General features: G+C 35.1%; 1 protein-coding gene, 1 long non-coding RNA gene and 1 pseudogene across 3 annotated transcripts in view; 2 read left to right on the top strand and 1 right to left on the bottom strand.

Moving 5' to 3' along the window:
* The window catches only part of LOC110097538 (metal tolerance protein C2-like), a 30,098-nt gene extending 14,958 nt beyond the window's left edge, over positions 1–15,140 (top strand). The window contains exons 5-10 of one of the 2 annotated variants that reach the window (XM_020823968.2): positions 11,286–11,374; positions 11,666–11,735; positions 11,831–11,914; positions 12,012–12,162; positions 12,272–12,361; positions 14,862–15,140. In XM_020823968.2, coding sequence (XP_020679627.1) covers positions 11,286–11,374; positions 11,666–11,735; positions 11,831–11,914; positions 12,012–12,162; positions 12,272–12,361; positions 14,862–14,963 — 586 coding nt within the window. In that variant the 3' untranslated portion in view covers positions 14,964–15,140. The remainder of the gene's footprint in view (positions 1–11,285; positions 11,375–11,665; positions 11,736–11,830; positions 11,915–12,011; positions 12,163–12,271; positions 12,362–14,861) is intronic. The other variant, XM_020823970.2, reaches the window with a different exon arrangement.
* Positions 2,629–3,198, bottom strand: LOC110097539 (annotated as a pseudogene).
* Positions 4,054–5,622, top strand: LOC114579452. The gene is made up of 2 exons (XR_003700445.1): positions 4,054–4,726; positions 5,083–5,622. It is a non-coding gene; the product is annotated as an uncharacterized LOC114579452 (long non-coding RNA).
* Positions 15,141–20,402: the final 5,262 nt, after the last annotated feature.

A 20,402-nucleotide genomic window follows, 5' to 3' on the forward strand; every position in this document is an offset into this window, starting at 1 on the left:
TCATATATTCAACTTTTACAACATTCATAGTACAAACAAATTTTAAGTACTAGTTAAATATGCTAATATTTCAACATTGCACATACATATTGATAAAAAATATTTAAATAAATTGCACAAATTGTTTACAACTGTTCTAGAATAATAAAACATACAATTCTTATACATAAAAAAATCAACATGCATGAAAAAGCAAAGAATGATTTTCATTAATTAGAATTTGTTTCCTCACTCTCCTGCTCGGTCGATACAAGCGCAGGCTGATTTTCACTAATATGTTATCTCATTCTTTGAAGCTATTCCAGTATCTGCATGTGCATGTCCACTTATGATTTTTGGACATTTTCTTTAGTTATATTGTCAGGTTAGCCACCTGTTGGCTATACAAATTCTCCTAGTTGCTTGCAGAGAAGCTGGAGGCACCAGAGGATTGTCTCTCATACTCGTAGGCCTGTGAACCTAATCCATAATTTCGTCCCTTCTGCATTCTGCTAACTACTTGCGACTAAATGTGGTAGTCAGAATAATCTGTTGAACCCCCAAAGGATCCCTCACGAGCTCCAACCTAGCTTTCTTAAAGCCATGTATACTTATCCTACAAAAGATAACATAAAATTAATCATCATATAATTATCAATTAAAATATGATTCATCCACCGACATTGAACAATACTCCTTGTTGATTGTAACTTTGAGTAAAAGTAGTATAATTGGGTTGTCTCATACATCAGGTATGCTTCATATATCGATTCTTCGGGACATGATTTGTTCTTAACAGTCTTCTTAAGTTTATTTAAATTCATGCACGATGTATGATTATGAAATCATAACTTGTTAATAATATTAGAGATGTTATGTATGCGGGAAGTTACCTTTCAAAAGGATAAGTCCACCAATATTGAACAGGTCCACCAACTCTAGCCTTACATGATAAATGTACGGGCAGATGCTCCATAGAGCCAAAAAATCCTGGAGGAAAATCTTATCAAGTTTTGAAAGAATGAAAGGAATGTTATGCTCACTAAGGACTAGCTTCAGTTACAATGATGACATGTAATCTCTGACAAATTATCCCTGTAGTACAACAACAACATCAAGCCTTTGTCCCACTACGTGGGGTCGGCTACATGAATCCTTTTTCTCTCCATTGTGTTTTTTTAAAAGTCAAATTTTCTTTTAAATCTAATAAAAAAAATCATTTCTAATACTTTCTAACCAAGTCTTTTTAGGTCTACCTCTATCTTTCTTAACATAAGTCAAATCTAATACGTCTACTTTCCTAACCGGGTCATTGGAAGGCCGCCATTTTATGTTACCAAACCATCTAAGGCGACTCTCTTTACCAATTAAAGTGAGGTTTTGGAGAGATGACAATGAAGAAGGTAGATGCGTTGGAATGCAAAGTGGAGCAAATCAAATCCTGGACAGAGGAAAAGTTCTCAACCATGGAAGAAATGTTACAACCATGGAGAGCTGATTGGGAGGGATGGAGGAAAGATGAGGAAGCTTATTGAGATGCAATCCAAAAATTTATTGGTGATTCCGCTTACTAACCCTAACAAAGATTTGACCATAATTCACTTGGCCAAATCTGAGGGAAAGGAGATCGGACGAGAGAAGTTGGATGAGGAGAGTTTCACCTCTTAGGGCTCTAATAAGGTGCGAATCAAGGTTTCTGGATGGGGGACAACAATGAGGGAATTTTGTGGTGAAGCTAGTAAGGTGACCAAGCACTATTGAAGATATTTCGGGCAAGGGGAGTGGGCGACCAGAGATGGAAGCGGTCGAACCAAGCTAGGGGGTTCGGGTCATGCAAGGAGGATGAAAGAGATGTGGGATTCCCACTCTCAATACACGGGGAAACATGATGATCCTATGGTGAGAAAGTTAAAGATGCAAATGATTGATGAGAAGAAGGGTGAGAGTTCAATAAGTGATGCACAAGCTCATTCCGAAGATAAATTGATCGATAAGGAGTGAATGAAGAGGACAAAGTTGACATCGAATTGATTAAGCTGAAAGATTCAAAGGATGAAATTCAGATATGGAAGGCAAGGGAATGTCTCAGTCTCTCTCCAAATAGCTAAGTTGTTTAGTCGGAGGTTATTGAAGCACTTACTAGTTACTACTCTTGGTGTGATTCTTCTACCGGTGCAGTTTAGGCAGATAAGGCCAATGGAGGTTATCAACGTGGAAATTTCAAGTCAAACTGGAGCTTATCTTAATATTGAGGAACTCATTGCGGTTGCAAAATTGCTTGGGCTTGGATCTCCAAATGACATAGTTGCAGTTGAAGAGGCAATAGCCCGAGAAGCTGCAGTAGCTGGCGATTTGCAACTGGCTTCTTATCTCTGCCTTGTGTTAGCAAATAAGGGCCATGGTCCTATCTGGGATTTATGCGCTACAATTGCAAGGAGTCCCCAGATGGACACTTTGGATACCAGCTTCCGGAAACAGCTGCTAGGCTTTGCATTGAGCCACTGTGATGGGGAATCCACTGGGGAATTATTGCATACTTGGAAAGATGTTGACATGCACATGGACTATGAACACCTAATGATTTCAACTGAAACTTGTCCTCCAAAATTTTCATTTTTCAACAGTAGTACCACTTCCTATAAATAGACTTCATATAGGCCGTTTTTTAAGGTCATATGGACCAAGCCCCTCACCAACCAGTTCTGTAGCTTGTAGTTCCTTCAGTGAACTTGCCAACCAATTCAAACCTTCATATAGGCCATCACCTTTAAGAGCCATGTTCCTTGAATATGATATATTCGATTCTTAAGGTCATATAGATCAAGCCCCTTGTAGACCTCCATTGGAGTTATTGCTCTTTTCATGTACTACTTGTTTGAAAAAACTACTATGACACTATTGAGCGTGAAGGGATCATTGATAATTTCTTGAAGCTCAGCTTTAGCTTTTCCAATTCTTTCTCTGCCCAAAGAATTAACAACATAGATCAATCCATCAGTATTGTCAAAATAATGCCTCCATAAAGGCCTTAGCTTATCTTGCCCACCTGCATCCCAGATTGTGAAGATCACATTTTATATTGAACTTTCTCTACATTGAAATCAATTGTTTTGGAACCGTTGATAGAACTTCTCCAATGTGCAGCTTATACAATATGGTTGTCTCACACGCTGCATCCAGTTCAAGCATTACAACCCTCATTTCTTTTGGAAGGCTTGACTCATGGCCAATCTCTCGCTTATCCGCTCTTCCTAGCTCTGCAAGCTATAATTTAAGATAGAGATATCATGGTGGTTTTTTGTGGATGTAACCAAGGAATCAAAGAAGAGGAAGACGGATATCTCGATCCGCGATCCTCAATTTTATATCTAAATAATAGTTATATGCTCTTATGACATGTTTGAGCATGATATTGAACATCTTTAAAAATATATTTTAAGTGATCATCGAATTCATAAGCATCAAATACTATGGATGAGAATAACAATACAAATGAAGAGGAAAATAAAAAACACATTCGAGTGGATGTAGATTTAGAAAAAAAATGGAATTAGATGTGCAAATCTTGCATCATCAAAATTTATTTGATTTTTTTTTTTAAATTGCCTATGTCGGTCTCAAAGCTAGATGAAAAAGTCAAGCGAAAATTAAAAAAAAAAAATAAATTTAGCCCCCCCCCACCCCCAATAAATTTCTAGCTTCGCTATTGCCGACCCGGTTTTTAAAACGGGTTGATTTCTTGAACCCGAACCCGACCCGTTTTGGGTCCGGGTTGACCCTAATCTGGATTTTTCCGGATCGGGTTTTGGGTCGTGTCAAAAATTGATACCCCTACAAAAAAGCATCCTTTAGTGAGTTTTTGAGTGTTCAACTGAAGGTGGCCTATCCTGGTATTCTCTGCTAAAGGAAAATAGGAAAGTATTATCATTTTCTTCTTTAGAACTCCCATGGCTTCTTGAATTGAGCCGTAAGGGAGAATATGTCAGAAAAGTAGTTCCTGGTACAAAAGCTCTTCCTGGTAAACACTCGATTTCTATTAGATTTCAAGCTTTTTGATCGTACAAAAGCTTTTCATGGAGTTGAAGTAATAGAGGAGCAACTAAAGCAAAGAGAAGGATATCAGGAAATACACAGCATCATGAATATTGGAATGTAATACAGCTCAATACAAAAGTTGTATAAAGAAGCCTCAAGTCCTGATCAGAGAAGGAAGCTGTTGCTTCAGAAATTTTTAGAGAAATATGCATCATTTGGTTCAGATGAAGTGGAACGATTTGACAAACTGCATCCTACATTTTGGAGAGAGTTGAGAATGAAATTAGAAGATCAGAAACGTCTAGCTGATCAAACATGGGCGCTGGAGGAAACAATTCCTGGTGTAGATACGAATCGCTTCTTGCCAAGAGACATTGAATACATCCGAGGTGGTTATTTAAATTACTTGGATATGATCGCTCAGGACTAGACAGTTTTCATCCTTCCACCATGAGGATGAAGTGCGTTTGTGTGTGTGTGTGGGAGGGTGGGGGTGGGGGGCGGGGTATTGATACGGGGCCCACCTTGTTAGGCTCAGGGGAGTTAACATTCACCATAAGGTGTAGAAATAATTAGGAAAGTTTATTTAGGGAAAGTTGACTGATTCGAATTTAGATTGGGAGTAAATTATGAAAGGTTTATTAAAGGAAAGAGGACAGATTTGAATTCAAATTTGGGTGGGAAATATGATGGTTTATTTAAGGTTAATGAGGTTGTTTTATTTTCATTATGTGATTTATGTGTTTGTTGTAGTTTTTTTTGGAGTTATTCCTAGCGGCGCATAGGGTTTGTGGGAGAGTCGATATACCTCTGGAATAGTAGATCACTTGTATCGTTCATTATTTGTTGAAGATATTATAAAAAATCAGCCCTAATCTTTGGCTATTGTATTTTTCTTCTTAACTACTTGCGATTTTTACTTCAAAGACGCATCAATTTCCCTACTCAAAATACATTGCTTACTTTGTTCATCAGTTATAACTCAAAGAGAAAGTAGTTGCAGACTATAATATGGAGAGAAATAGAGGAGAAGAGGCTCAAAACAGTTGCAATGTCGTTTTATGTGAGGTTGTTTTATTTTCATTATGTGATTTATGTGTTTGTTGTAGTTTTTTTTGGAGTTATTCCTAGCGGCGCATAGGGTTTGTGGGAGAGTCGATATACCTATGGAATAGTAGATCACTTGTATCGTTCATTATTTGTTGAAGATATTATAAAAAATCAGCCCTAATATTTGGCCCTTGTATTTTTCTTCTTATCTACTTGCGATTTTTACTTCAAAGACGCATCAATTTGCCTACACAAAATGCATTGCTTACTTTGTTCATCAGTTATAACTCAAAGAGAAAGTAGTTGCCGACTATAATATGGAGAGAAATAGAGGAGAAGAGGCTCAAAACAGTTGCAATGTCGTTGTTGGGGTCGGAACTTGTGATGGCTTGCAGTGGAAAGGGATGAAGAAGTTATGCTAGAGGGGGACAACAATGACCAGAACGAAGTATCAAGGGGCTTGTGATGGCTTTTCTTCCAATGGAGAAAGCTTGCACTAACAATAATTGGGAAGAAGAGAGCTTGCAATGGCTTTTCTTGTGGTGAGAAAAAAAAAAAGGAATGCGATTGAAATCCTAACCTATTCTCCCCTAAAATGCATTTGAAGGCAGTGACTTGCAAAGTTGCCTGTTGAAAGACAGGGTGGTTGAGTTGATTTATTGGTTTTGGTTAAACATATTCGTTTTCTATTTGTTACACAAATTGCACTTATTTCAATCTACATTTATATGCATATCAATAATAGTAATAAAATGATGTTTGTTTATTGGTTTTTATGTATTTATTTAAAGAGTATGTACCACGTGTATATAGTTCTCACCAATATTGGGTCATGTAGGTTAGCTGTTGGTCAATGATTCACTAATGTAACTTATGATGAGATGCCCATTGAAAATACTCAGAAGCCACAATCCATGATTACTCTTAAATTTAGTAAATATCAAAAACCTTTAATGCAAAAACAATAACACACCTATTTCATTCGAAACAATAATGTAATAGTCACCAAACTATCAAAATGTCATAAGAAAAAACTAGGAATGATTATAAAATTTCTATAAAATTCAATATTTACGTACAAAAAAGAATCTGACACACATTAACCATAAAACTTAAATCACTTATATGCACTAATTATTAAATAAGTAGATAAAAATAATCAGGATAGAAATAACTTAACAAAAGATTTAAGCCTTACACCGATTTAAGGACACTTGCTCTTGTAAGTAGTCTTCAAGATTTAGAGTAGGGGTGTCAATTTTGGGTCACGGGTCAGGTTCGGATCGAACCCGAAACTGACCCGGCACTATTCGGATCAACCCGAACCCGACCCGCTTCGGGTCCGGGTCAACCCGACACGACCCGAATGACCCGTTTCCAACAAAAAATGGCTAATTTTCGGGTCAAAAACAGGTCAATCTCCTCTTTTCGGGTCAATAACGGGTCAATCTCGGGTTGCCGGGTCAAAATCGGGTTTTCAGGTCAAAATCAGGTCACTTTCGGGTCAAAGGGTTAACCCGATCCGATTTTTGAAACGGGTTGAAATGCTGAACCCGAACCCGACCCTTTTCGGGTTCGGGTTGACCCTAACCCGAAATTTTCGGCTTCGGGTTCGGGTCGGGTTTTCGGGTCGTGTCAAATATTGACACCCCTAATTTAGAGAGTGCTTTAAGCGTCCACATTCAATAACATACACAATTATTGGGGGAAATTGAAATTTTATTTCATTATTAAATATTCAATGAATTTTACATGTAGTTAGAGGCTGATTTATAGCCCAAAAAAGGCCTAAATATTAGGGGTGTCAATATTGGACCCGATCTGAACCTGGCCCAAAAATTTCGGGTTTGGGTTGACCCGAACCCGTAACGGGTTGGGTTCGGGTTCAATAATTTGACCCGTTTCAAAAATCGGGTCGGGTTCGGGTTGACCCGTCAACCCGAAATTGACCCGTTTTTTACCCGATAACCCGTTTTGACCCGGGAACCCGTTTTTGACCCGTTCTTGACCCAAAAAAAGGAGTTTGACCCTTTTTTGGACCCGAAAACTAGCAGTTTTTTGTTCGAATCGGGTCATTATGGTCGGGTCGGGTTGACCCGGACCCGAAGCAGGTCGGTTTCGGGTCTGGAAAACTGACCCATTTTCAGAAACGAGTCGGGTTGGGGTTGACCCGAATAGTACCGGGTCAGCCCGTGACCCGAAATTGACACCCCTACTAAATACAATAAATTTTAGGATCCATCAAGAACTGATCAAATACATCATTTTTTAACACATCTTACATGAATTACTCTGAGTTTCCAAAAAATTTCAAGTAAAATGCCCTTTTTTTCAAAGCAGTTAAAAATGGCATGTGCCATAGTGCCATACCGAAGGAACCAAAGAAGGAAATTTGTAGTAGAAAGGGTCGCTCGTTTGCTATAGTCTTGGGAAAATAGAGGTAGTTGAAGGAAACTTGGAAAAAATGTTGATGCTACCTTCCCAAAATAGAAAGGCTGCTGATAGCTAGCTATAATCCCAAGAATTAGAGAACCGTGGAAGGCAAAGAAATGGATAATAGTAGAGTTCTGGGAAAGGGAATCCATAATGTCTTAGTTTGCTTTTTTTTGCCATGCTTAAAAATTTTGGCTCCGAGAAATTAAATATTTGATATTTGTCATATGAATCTAAGCAAAACTATTGTCCTTCCTAGAAGCTTATCCATAACTCTACATAAATAAATGTCATCTCTAGGTATGTGAAAGGATATCTACTATTTGTACTATAACAACAACAACAACATGCCTTTATCCCATATATGGGGTTGGCTACATGAATCCTTTTTCTCTATTGTGCCCTATTAAGAGTCTAATTGTTATTTAAATCTAATGAAAAAAGGTCATTTCTAATACTTTCTAATCAAATCTTTTTAGTTCCATGACAATTTGATAGGAAATACTTGTAGATCGCAAGTATTTCCTATCAATCTTCTAAAAATAGCGAGAATTCTTCATAAAAATCCGCACAAAATCACAAAAATAGTAGATAATTTGTATTACTTTTTGAAAGCGAAACGAAAAATAGCAAGATACATGATCCTCTATTCGAGAGGAGGATCGATCTCTCCCAAATCTCTAGACGCCACTAGAGCCCAAAGGAAACATAAATCTAAGAGAGATCAAATTTCAACCAAATTCAAGATGACCTAATCCTAGGACAACTAACTATTTAATGTATACAAATCAAAAGGAAATCCCTAAACAGTGCCTACATTCAAATTTCCCTCTCAAACCTTCAAAAATCCTTCCTAAATGGCTCCGCTTGGGTGTTCGAACCGCCCGATCTCCATAGGAGGAAGAGATCCCGCCTCAGTTGCGATGGGCCGGTCCCGTGCGGACTGGCTGGACTGGACCGGTCTAACAATACTCCCCTTTAAAAAATCCACGTTGTCCGCATTGTGGAAAGACGACACCCTCCATTCCTTCTTCATCACAAACGGTAAGAACCTGAAGAGTTTGGTCCTTACACATTTGCCCCGGCATATACCTCTCGACACATCTAAAAGAAAGCCCCTTCGCCCTCTTCTCCTGTAATTCTGTCTCTTTGAGCTTCTTGAAGTTGTTCCCAGGTTTTCCTCATGCAGTATTTTCCTTCTAAGTCCCACGAAGAGTATCCGGTGTTGGCTCCTTAGATTTCAATAAGGTGGTGGTCATCCTGTACGAGCCTCCTGAGCTGCCGCCTCCCGTCTCTCCCTCCAGGTGGATCTGATCTTCTACCAATTGAGCTAGCTACATAGCCTCTCCCAAGTCACGAGGCCTCATTACTCTAACCGCTGCTCGGATCTCTAGTGTTAATCTCTTCATGAAGTTTCCCTCTAGCACTATCTCAAAAAAGCGATCCAATCGGCTAGTAAGGTACTCAAATCTCTCTCGGTACTCTGTCAATGAACCCTCCTGTGTCAAGGCTAAGAACTCCTCGTAGAAGTCTTCTCCCCTACCAGCTTGAAAACGTTCTACCAAAAAATCCTTGAACTCTCTCCAACCTCGTATGGGTCGTTGCATGTCCCTCCACTGATACCAAGACAAAGCCTTCCCTTCTAAACATAGGCCCGCCGCCGTCAGTCTTTCCTCCTCAGTCAGCTCACTGACGACGAAATATATTTTTAGCTTGTAGATCCACTCGTGTGCATCCTCCCCCTAAAGATTGGCATCTTATGTTTCCTCACCCTTGGGTCACACCCATTTCCCCTAAATCCTCCATAACCTTCCATTCCTCGAAGCGGAGGTGCTCCCCAATTGTCACGATATTCCCTTCGACGATCATACCCGAACCATTCATCAAAATCCCCTGTTCTTCTTCCAAAATCAGCACACCGGCGATTGAAATCATCCCCGCTCCTTACAAATTCACCACCCCTTCTTGCTTAGCCAATGCTCATCTACTTCATAGAAAGTGGTTCTAGAGGAGGCATTCTGTCTTGTCCTTCCAGAATGTCCACTTCTGGCTTTTCCCTTCCTCTAGACATGTTAGGGTTCCCATCTCTTCCGTGGCCGCTGGTAGTTTTCTTTGCTTCTGATGTCACCGGTTTGGTTTTGGCTTCAAGTAATTTTTTTCAACATGTCTTCCACCACGACAAACTTTTCCTCCATCTTTTCATTGATGGATGCAGTATGACTTTGAAAATCAGCCATCTTTTCCTCAAAATTTGCTTTGAGTTGCCCAAGTTCTCCCTGACTCCCTCCAAAACTTCCACTTTCCTTCCAGCCATTGGTTCCCTTTCGATCGACGTGCTCTGATACCAATTTGATAGGAAACACTTGTAGATCGTAAGTATTTCCTATCAATCTTCTAAAAACAGCGAGAATTCTTCACAAAAATCCGCACAAAATTACAAAAACAGTAGATAATTTGTATTACTTGATGAAAGCGAAACGAAACATAGCAAGATACACTTGATCCTCTATTCGAGTGGAGGATCGATCTCTCCCAAATCTCTAGACACCGCTAGAACCCAAAGGAAACTTAAATCTAAGAGCTCTCAAATTTCAGCCAAATTCAAGATGACTTATCCCTAGGAAAACAAGCTATTTAATGTATACGAATCAAAAGGAAATCCCTAAACAGTCCCTACATTCAAATTTCCCTCTCAAAACCCCCAAAAATCCTTCCTAAATGGCTCCGCTTGGGCGTTCGGACTGCCCAATCTCCGCAGGAGGCGGAGATCCCGCCTCTGTTGCGATGGGCCGGTCCCGTGCGGACTGGATGGACCGATCCAGTGGACCGGTCTTACATTCCACCTCTACTTTTCTTAACAAAAGCCGAATCTAATACATCTACTCCCTAATGGGAACAAGAGCAGACAAGATCCCTACTTATAAGTTAACTCTGGAACAAAAGCAAATATGTTAGGTAAAAAAAAAAAACAGAGCAAATATGTTAGGTAAGGTGTTGTATCGGAGTTTGCAAGAGAAGGAAATAGAGAAGAATCTATGGTATTGGTGATAAGTTCATAAATTTAAGTCAAATTAGATACGTTAAAGTTAGAAATACTATTAGAAACTTCATGAAATTTTCATGTAGAATGGCCTTCCTGGCTGTATCAAGTTGCTATCTTCATGAGCTTGGATGTGTGGCTGGCTTTATGTGGTGCCGATTGTTTCCAAATTATTCCTCTTGCAATACATACACTTGCTGTTGACTTTGCCATATGCTGTGGACTGATTGTTGTGTTATCTTTTCCCCAGTTAAATTCCTTTTTGTTGCAAATATAAACAAAATTTGCTACTTTGCAATATTTAGTTAAAGCTTAATGTTCTTTCCTTCAATCCCTCAATTCCTGTGTCAACTTTGCTTGTTTCTCAAACTATAACCTTCTTATTCATAAGTAGAACTTTTGAAGGATAAATAGCACTCTGTTAAAGTTTCGGTTGTCAAGAAAATTGGAACATGCATATCTGATTCAAATTGGATGAATAGAGCCTTTCCTTTTTTTTAATGGAAACATAAAAAATTGTTAGGATTACTAATCTTTGCTTCTCTTTTGGCATCCCCAGTGAGTGGTGACTTAAATCTGCTCCAATAAAATAGCCAAACCTTTAGCACTGCCTTGGAATATATATTACCTTTTTTATAATGATTTTGCCACCTCTTTTATAAGTTTAATTCTGCTCTATATGTTGCTGATCATATATTCCTTTTCTGTTGAAGCATTTTCTTGCTAATTAATATTTTCTATTTTTTAGGCATTATCTGATTGTTTCGGCTGTTACCAATCTTTTGGTGAATTTACTTGGCGTTTGGTTCTTTCGGAACTATGCACGTGTTAATATTGGTAAAATGCTCTGTTTCAAATGTAGAAACGTATCTTTCAAATTTCATATTATTTTATAATTTTGTTGTCATCTCCGATTTCTTCGTTTCTGTATTTATACTATGACTATATTTTTTTCCTGTCAGGTATATTTAAAAAAATGTATCGATATCTTTATCGATTTTTAATCATATTTTGGCTTTAGATCGCTGGATAGCACATTTACTTCTTTTGATACCTTTTTTTAACGGAAAGTCAGAAAGAGTCTCCAATGACGGCTTTCTTGTCCATCACTTTGATTTTTCTGTGCAGCTTATAGGAAGGCTGAAGATATGAATTGCCACTCTATCTGCCTGCATGTTCTTGCTGATTCTATCAGGAGGTATAATGCCCAATAATTGAGTAAAAAATTAAAGTTGCAACGTTATCTACTTTATCCTTTTTTACTTGCTTTTCCTTCTCTTTAAAATTCTGCAGAAGGCAAAGTTCCTTTCTAAGCCTGATCTGTGAATTCTGTCTCAGTGCAGGTTTGGTTCTTGCGTCGTGGTTACTTAGTTTAGGGTGAGTACTGCATTTCTTCATAGTCATCGCTTTCACATTCAAAAATTTATTTGCTCCAAGAGTGCTTGCAAGTTATTTTATTTTCTATTTTTTCCAGTGTTGAGAATGCAGAAGTTTTGTGCTTAGGACTGGTCTCAGCTGCAGTATTTGTGGTCATCCTTCCACTTTTTCGAGCTACAGGTGGTGTCTTGCTCCAACAGGTTCCTGCAAATGTACCTACTTCTGCCTTCAACAAATGCTTGAGACAGGTGTAGTTCCTGAGCACCTGTTTAGCTTTTAAATTTAGAGTCTCTTTTGTACATCACATTTATTTTATGCTGACTTGTCCATGTTTTTTCTACATGCTAATTTCTCTAGGTAACCGCCCTTGAAGAAGTTTCGGAAGTTACTCGGTCCAGGTTTTGGGAATTGGTTCCTGGTCGTGCTGTTGGTTCACTCTCTATACTGGTATGCGTTCGCTGCACTAAGTTATTGTTGCTTTCTTCTGCTTATTTGTTAATGAGGCTAATGAATGAAGCACTATTTTTTAATTGTGTTGTATCTGGACGCTATACGTCTTGAATACTTGGGTATTTCATTGATACCATGTTACATATGTCACATGCTCTGTGGCTCATTTTGTTTTATTTCAGAGAAATAGTTGAACATTGTACCCGGTAAGTTTTCCTATTGTTAGAGAAACAAGATCATAGAAATGGGCTTCAAATGGAGACAAATTCAATGCACTCTTGATTTATTAGTTGATGTTATAGAAGTTGAACTTTTTTTCCCGGTTTCTGTGTGTTCTGTCCAATGATTTTGCCAATTGAATGCAAGTAGGGTTATGTTTTTGTTTTGCGAGTTTAGCATAGATGTAAGCATATCTATACCTATATCTATTTAGTTGTGGATTATAATTTCAAGCATCTCTTAACACTTTTAAAACTATTTTAAAACTAAGGGCATGCGCACTTTCATGCTTTTTAAAGAATATTCAATCAACCATTAGATAAATCAAAAGTTTATTGATCTTGCAAAGACTTGTGACGTGCGCTAAGAGAAAATGTTATGTGTCAAATTTATGTTGAAGTTTATTAAATATATGCGACATGGTATCGACTAATGTTAGAATTAGTTGGAAACAACCAGATAGTTCTCAATTACAAATGACTTACATCCAGGGATAACACTATTATCAGTGATTATGATGATGTATTACATCCAGGGAAGCTAGTATGTAAATGTTTCTCTTAAATACTTTAATCATATTGTGTAGAATTATTTTACGAAATTTCTATTGGCTTTCAGCTATAAAATATTAAAATAGAGTGAAGTAATAATATTGTGTACATCAAAAGTTGCCGTACTTTACCACAAATTTCACATAGATGAGTTAATTTTCAAAATTAAGAGGCTTGATAGTATTCCCTAAATGTTAGATTTTATGACAGGCTTGATTGAAGATGATAACTAGTTGCTCTATTCAGGGAAATCCTTTCAAGAAAAAATCAACTGGAACTTGTAGGCTTCAAGTTTCTTGATTTCTAGGAAAAATGCAGAAAAAAACAAAACAAAGTTTGGGAAAGAGAAAAAAGTAGATTGGAAATTAGAAGTCAATGTCTTATAGAGTCTTCTCCTCACTATAGCTTACATTTAAATCCATTTAATCCCTGTTCTGATTTTCTGTCAAGAGGCCAATCTATGTTTAGTTTTTCTTTCTACGTCTCACAAAGAACTTTCTCCTGGAAGCACTTAAAAATCTTTGTAAAGAGAGTTAACTGTGGACGTAAAAAGAGAGAGTTTCGAGGCAAAGTATGAAGTCTATTCAGAAATGAAGTTAATCTAGCACATGTTTTATTCATAGCAAGAGGGCTCTAATCCATTATTACTAAAAATGATGGAAGTTATAGGGAAAATGTTTTGCTTAAATATTAAATCATCTTAATCCTCCTTAGTCATTGCATTTGGCACCCCAGTAAGATACTATATATTCTAATTGGTTGTCCAAACCTCTTTTTGATTGTGCTTGAGTTTCTTGAGTCCTTTGTAGCTCTCCTATAGGCTCTTCTGGAAATTCTTGCGACATCTTCAATTTTTTTCATTCTTGTGATATCTCCTATAGCCTCTTCTGGAAACCCCATGTCTCCCCGAGTCAAGGTAGTTGATGTAGCCTTTTTGAGTCCCAAGAGCGAAGTTGCAAAAGCCATATTGTAAGTATTTATCCTTACTTAAGTCACATCAAAATATCCATGTCTTGATTGGGTATTGTACTGTCGCCAAACTCCACTTGTTGGGTCCGCAACTGAGTCAAATTAGCTCGGGCTCACTTCCATAAATGACTTATGATTCAAAACTCAATGAGCTAAGTTTGGTTTAGCTCCAATTCAACTCATTAGCTGACGATTTTTCTTATTTAAAAGCTATTAATATAAAATATTCTTGAAAAATATTTTAGTTAAAAGTACTTAGAGTATAAAATTATTAAAAAATTTCTCATCCTCATCAAAACTTTCTTATTATTTCTCTTTTAACTCTTCATTATTTTTATCATTTTGTTACAAGATTGCTTGAATTATAATGTTCTCCTTTTCATAGTAAACGAGAGCTTGCAAGCGGGTTATACTCTTAGAATTGAGTTGTATTCTCATGCTCAAATTAGACATGTCTTAAACTTAACTCGACTCGTTTACAACCCTAACCTCTTAGATCAAAATTTCACAAAGATGAAAACATTGTATTAAACCTAAATATTTTAGTAAGGCTGCAATGATGCTCTACGTTTTGATAATGCTTTTTTTATTATTATTATTTTAGACTTCGTTTGGGATAGCTTTGTTATTTCTTCTTAAAACAACAGCTTTCTAGAAAGCCGTCCCAAATGAAGCCTTAATTTCTGCTTCAAAGTGAGTTAAAAAAAGAAATTTGATGCTAATCGTACACGACGATAATTCGTTCTTATCTAAAACAGGTCAAAGGTGGAGAAAATGGTCATTCAGTTCTCCATTATGTCCATGAATTGTACCATGATTTGGGGATACAAGATCTAACAGTGCAGACTGATCATGTATAGTTCTTTGCGGTTTGTTCTACCTGCAAGGATTGGAGTATATAAATTTCATCATAATTTGTTCTGCTCTCTTCTTCTCTTTAATCTCCCAATGCTTGCTGCCATTATTTGTTTTTCAGAAACCTTCATCTCATTACTATGTGTTGATCCCAAAAAGGTTAAAGTTGTCTCTTTTTTCTATTTTCTTTTGTTTTTGAAGTTCATTTCGCTGAGGGTCCTCAGCCATGCCATAACTTTTTTTAAATGAAGCTTATAACTCACAAGTCTAATAATGGTTTAGTCTTCCTTTGGGACGGCTTTCTTACTGCTTTTTAAAGCAAATTTTTAGTACAACAAATTTTTGTACTAAAAAGTTGTTTTAAAAATTAGTGAGAAAGTTGTTCTAAATGAAGCGTTAAATAACTTGTAATAAAATTTAATTTATAGTTAATTTTAGTCATTTTCATTTTGTTGATCAAAATAGTACATAATTTTTTTAATATTTTTTTCTTAGAGAATAATCATCTAATATTATAATTCTTTCAGCATGATTTAGAATATATTAAAATTTATTATGTAGCTTCTTATTTCCTGAACAATCACAAAGGTAAAATTGTGTAATATTATTTGCCATTGGAGTTATTTCAACCTTTTAAAACTCAATATAATTTTAAATTTCACTTATTTTGATCTCCTTTCATATAATCTCATAATATTTAGTTACATAGGTTAGTGCGCAATAATTTATTTTCTCAATTCAAAGATTTTATTTTTAAATTTTATTAGTTTATGTTGCATAATACATACTAAATTATTCCCTTGTCTGGATCTTAAAAAACCCATTAAAAAAGCATAATGATTTTCACTTGCATACATTCAAGTATAGGGAGAGATGGTAACAAATCAATTGGCCTTTCATGTCCTTTCAAAATTTTATTTACTTTTAGGATATATATTATGCTACTTATTCTTCCTCCTAAGCTAAAGCCTTAAGTCATAATATTTGATTAACTAAAACTATCTTCTTATCTTTGGTTTAATTTTTATTTTGGATGAAATAAATTTAAAATTTTGATAATTAATGAGTACATTATATCTCACTTCATATAATGTAAGTGACTTCAAATCTTCATGGAAAAAAAAACTCAGCAATAAACTCTGGAGTGATATTTTTTGCGACTCTTAGACTTCATTTTCTATGACTTTTTATTAAAGCAAATTTTTACTATAAAAATTAAATTTTTTATAACTAAAAATTATTTTAAGAAATAATAAGAAAGCCATCCCAAATGAAAACTGCAAATATCCTATAATGATTAGCCAACCCAAAGAAAGGCTTAGTCTTGGATATATTGATATGATTTGACCACTAAGTCATATCCTAGTGTGAATATTTGGCCAACCCCAAAGAAGTATGAACCTCGAATGTATTTGCTGGTCTTATTTAGAATCATGGTACTTGGAGAAGATGACATTGATAAGAATTTGTAGGTTTGAAAGTTGTTTGCATTAAGCATGCAAGTGAGCTTAGTTGACTCGAATTTGACTCACAGAGGTTGCAAGTCAATTTTAATGAGACACTAGCTCAAGCTCGAGCTCATATTAAAACTTATAAAATAGTAATATACAAGCTTGAGTTCCAGCTTGGTTAAATCATGTTTCTCATCTTATTCTCGTTGATTCTTATGTACCAGGCTCTTGTTGTGAATCACAATGCCTTGTTCAATTGCATTCTAGTTCCTCATCTCCACATAGCTCTTATGATGACTTTCTATTATTATTTTTCTTTAAATCCTACTGGCCCCAAACTCTTGTCACACCTTCCTCTTCTTTTACATCAAGCTTCCATCATGACTTCCTTGCTATTCTTTGATGACCTCGATCTCTCGACAAGCTCAAACTTAGCAATAGGCAGATGAGCCAAGTTTTGAGCTCAAGGTTGAGCCAAATTTTTTTATCCAATGCTGATCTCAAATTAACTATGACTAAAATTTGACTCGACTCGTTTATATACACCCCTTTTGCATGACTCCAAAATAAAACTTGTTCAATTAGAACTCAAAATGGGCAATTGAAATATGAATCATTGAATATTAATCCAAAATCTTTAAGCTTATCGATTAGTAAGTTATCTGTCAAATCTCAAATAGACTTCAAGAATTTGATCAAACAATTTGATCTAATTAGGGGTTTTCTTTTATCCAAATTCATGTGACTCAAAATTGTCATATCTTTTTGTTCATAAAGATGAGATGGTCAATAAAACATAATGTATAAAGTCAAACTTCAAGTGGATTAATTTATAATATTTGGTCATCTTGAAGGAGAGATGACCAAAACTCTCATTTCCAAAACAATCAGTGAATCTTGAACCAATAATCCAACCTCTTGCTTTAAATTTTCAGCAAAGTAAGGTGAGAGATGACAATGAGAAGCCTTGATTACATCTATAACAAAATCCTAAATATTATGTTGCATTAATTCCATGACTTCACAATCATGCACATTGTTATTGTGCCCCAACTCATTCTTTTTCATTGCTATAAAAATATGATTTTATTTCACAAAATACAACATAGCTATAGCATAACACTTACGCCTTAGATTTCTCTTAGAACATTTTTGTTATTGTTTTCTAAAAAAATATTTTAGTATAAATTTTTTTTTGAAAGCAACGAAAAATCTATGACCAGAAGTTATCCTAAACAAAGAAGTAGTCATCCTTCTCTTATATTTAATGATATAATATTATAAAATTTTATTATTTCTATAACTAATTGTTTTTCCAACATGGAAGAATATTGATTTCCTTAAGAAAAGTACCAAAGAATGATATTTCAATGTGATATATTGGATAGATCAATTATTCGAAGGAAAAAATTGAAGTCAAGATATATGGGTGACTTGGGTACTTTCTCCATTATTTTATTATTATACTTTATGCTCTCATCATCTATGATTATGGTACTTTTAATATTTTTGGTTAGGAAAATAAGTCTCCTCATGGACTTGTAGACTCTTGCATAAAAAAAAAATACTTCAAAGATACACTTAGGAGACATATTTGAGACAACAAGTTGATTGGGGATTGAATGAAGCTGCCTAAGATTGATTGTAATCCAACTATAGCTTTGCAAAATTAAGTTTGAATGGAGACACTTGTGGTCAAATTTGGCTGCCAATATTAATCAACCTAAGCTTGAGTTTATCTATTATTGATTAAAATTCAAATGATTTACGCTTCGTTTGGAATAACTTTCTTATTGCTTCTTAAATAAGTTTTCTATTACAAAAAAAAATTACTTTTTGTACTAAAAAGCTGCTTTGAGAAACAATAAAAAAGTTGTCTGATCCCAAATGAAACCTTAACCTGCTTTGATTGAACTAAGTTTTGGTTAAGTAGTCACCTACTTGGTTATAATGGACTAATTAGCTTTGATTGACTTGAATTAGCTCTCTACATGAAGGCATGCAAAGCTATCTAAGCTAAGCAAAGGGGGTGTAGCCATTTATTAAGCATGCAATGCTCTAATTCTCATATAAAACCCCAAAAACTTAGACATTTTATTTGTTTTTGTGCAGTAGTAGCATAAATATTTAGTGAAAATATTCATTAAAATGATTCATAATTAGATTTTTTTATAATTTTATGTATAAAGTTTCCTACTTTTGCATGCAATCAATGAAAATCATGTTAGTTCAAGGACCTTGACTTTGTTGCGCATCACCTGATGTATTAAATTGCAACAATACCTTTCAACTTTTTTTTATTTTAATTTTTATCTTTTTCCTTTTGCAATTTAAACCCACTTGATTGTCGGCGCCATCAAACTAGTGGATGAAGGTGGTCCATGTAAATAAAAATTGTGTGGCAGACAAAATTAGACAAATATATAAGAAACATTATACATGAATATGAATATGAAATATATGCATGAGGGATGCTACAATAAACTAATTATTTGGTCGAGTTAGACTTTGAAATTAATAAAATTACACATTTGTCATTTTTTTTTACATTTATTTTTTGGTAAAAACGTAACAATTCAACTTTTTCTTTTGATAATTTTGATAATTACATTACAACTCATCTTGATTTGTTAGTTGGAAGCTGTGGCTACCAACTAAGAGGTCTTGGATTTTAAGTTTACATATATGATGTGTGTATGAGCTTGCTTTAATTAGCCTAAATATCCAAAAATAATAATAACAATAATTATGATAATTTTAATGGGCCACCGCGAAAAATATTGTTTGATTATGACAAGATTTGCGATTGATGACAGATTTGGGGTCAGAAAAGTCATGTATTTTTGTAGTGTTTGATCAACTTCTTTCGTCTCAGATAAGCATCAATATATAATAATAATTTTTTATAAATTTTTATTAATTACTATGAAGTTTTATAATAAATTAAGGCTTCGTTTTTTCTACATAAGTTTTTTAATATAATTTTTTTTTAAAGAAACAAAAAAATAGTGGCAAAAAAGTAAAAAAATCATCCCAAACGAAGCCTAAATAGCACATTGTTCAACAATTTCTTTAACATCTTAATTTTTTATCTTATTAGCTATCAATAAACAATATTTTGTTGCCAAATTAGTTCCTTTCTTTCTTTGAAGTGAGACTTTCATCCAGCTGAAACTAACAAAAGGATTCCATAAGGATATGCACAAACTTTAATAGTGCAAATCTTCCTAACAATATTTATTAATTAGTTTGAAAACCATATCACCATCAATATGACATGCCATATATCAATCATATAATTTAAATATGAATTTTAATTGATAAATGCTATTTAATTAGAGTTTTGTAATAAGACATATGACATTCAAACATCTCTCTCTCTCTCTCTCTCTCTCTCTCTCTCTATCTCTCTCTCTCTCTCTTTATATATATAATAAAAATACAAATGGGTGAATCTTAATCCCAAAAGAAAAGAAATGAACAAAAAAATATTATAAAAGAATCTAAAAAAACACCAGCTAGCTAAAGACAAACCCACAAAATAATACTGACTAGAATCGAGATTATTATTATCCAAAAAATAAAAACACCAATTATAGAGGAGGATACTAAATAGAAACAAAGAAGGAGAAGACACAAAATCAGAACATTTGTAGGAACCATTAGTGGATTAGGATTAGTATGTGCCAAAGAGGTGCTAGTTTTTCCAATGATAGCTCAAATAATTTATCATGGTTGTAGAATTTAAGACGTACTTTTCTCTAGCTACCGTCTTTTTTTTATTGTAATCACACTCCTTTGAACCAATGAAGTTGGAGTTAGAAAATTGTTTAGTCACATCAACTCAATCAATACTCCTATAATGTATGGCCTATATTGACACACGTTTACTAATAGTATGATTTAACACAACTTATTATCTATAACTGTAACACATTACTAGCAAATAAGTCGTCATCAACTCGCTCATCTGACTCATCTACTTAGGCTTCG

The sequence above is a fragment of the Dendrobium catenatum genome, unplaced genomic scaffold, assembly GCF_001605985.2.
Source record: "Dendrobium catenatum unplaced genomic scaffold, ASM160598v2 fragScaff_scaffold_390, whole genome shotgun sequence".
Classification (NCBI taxonomy): domain Eukaryota; kingdom Viridiplantae; phylum Streptophyta; class Magnoliopsida; order Asparagales; family Orchidaceae; genus Dendrobium; species Dendrobium catenatum.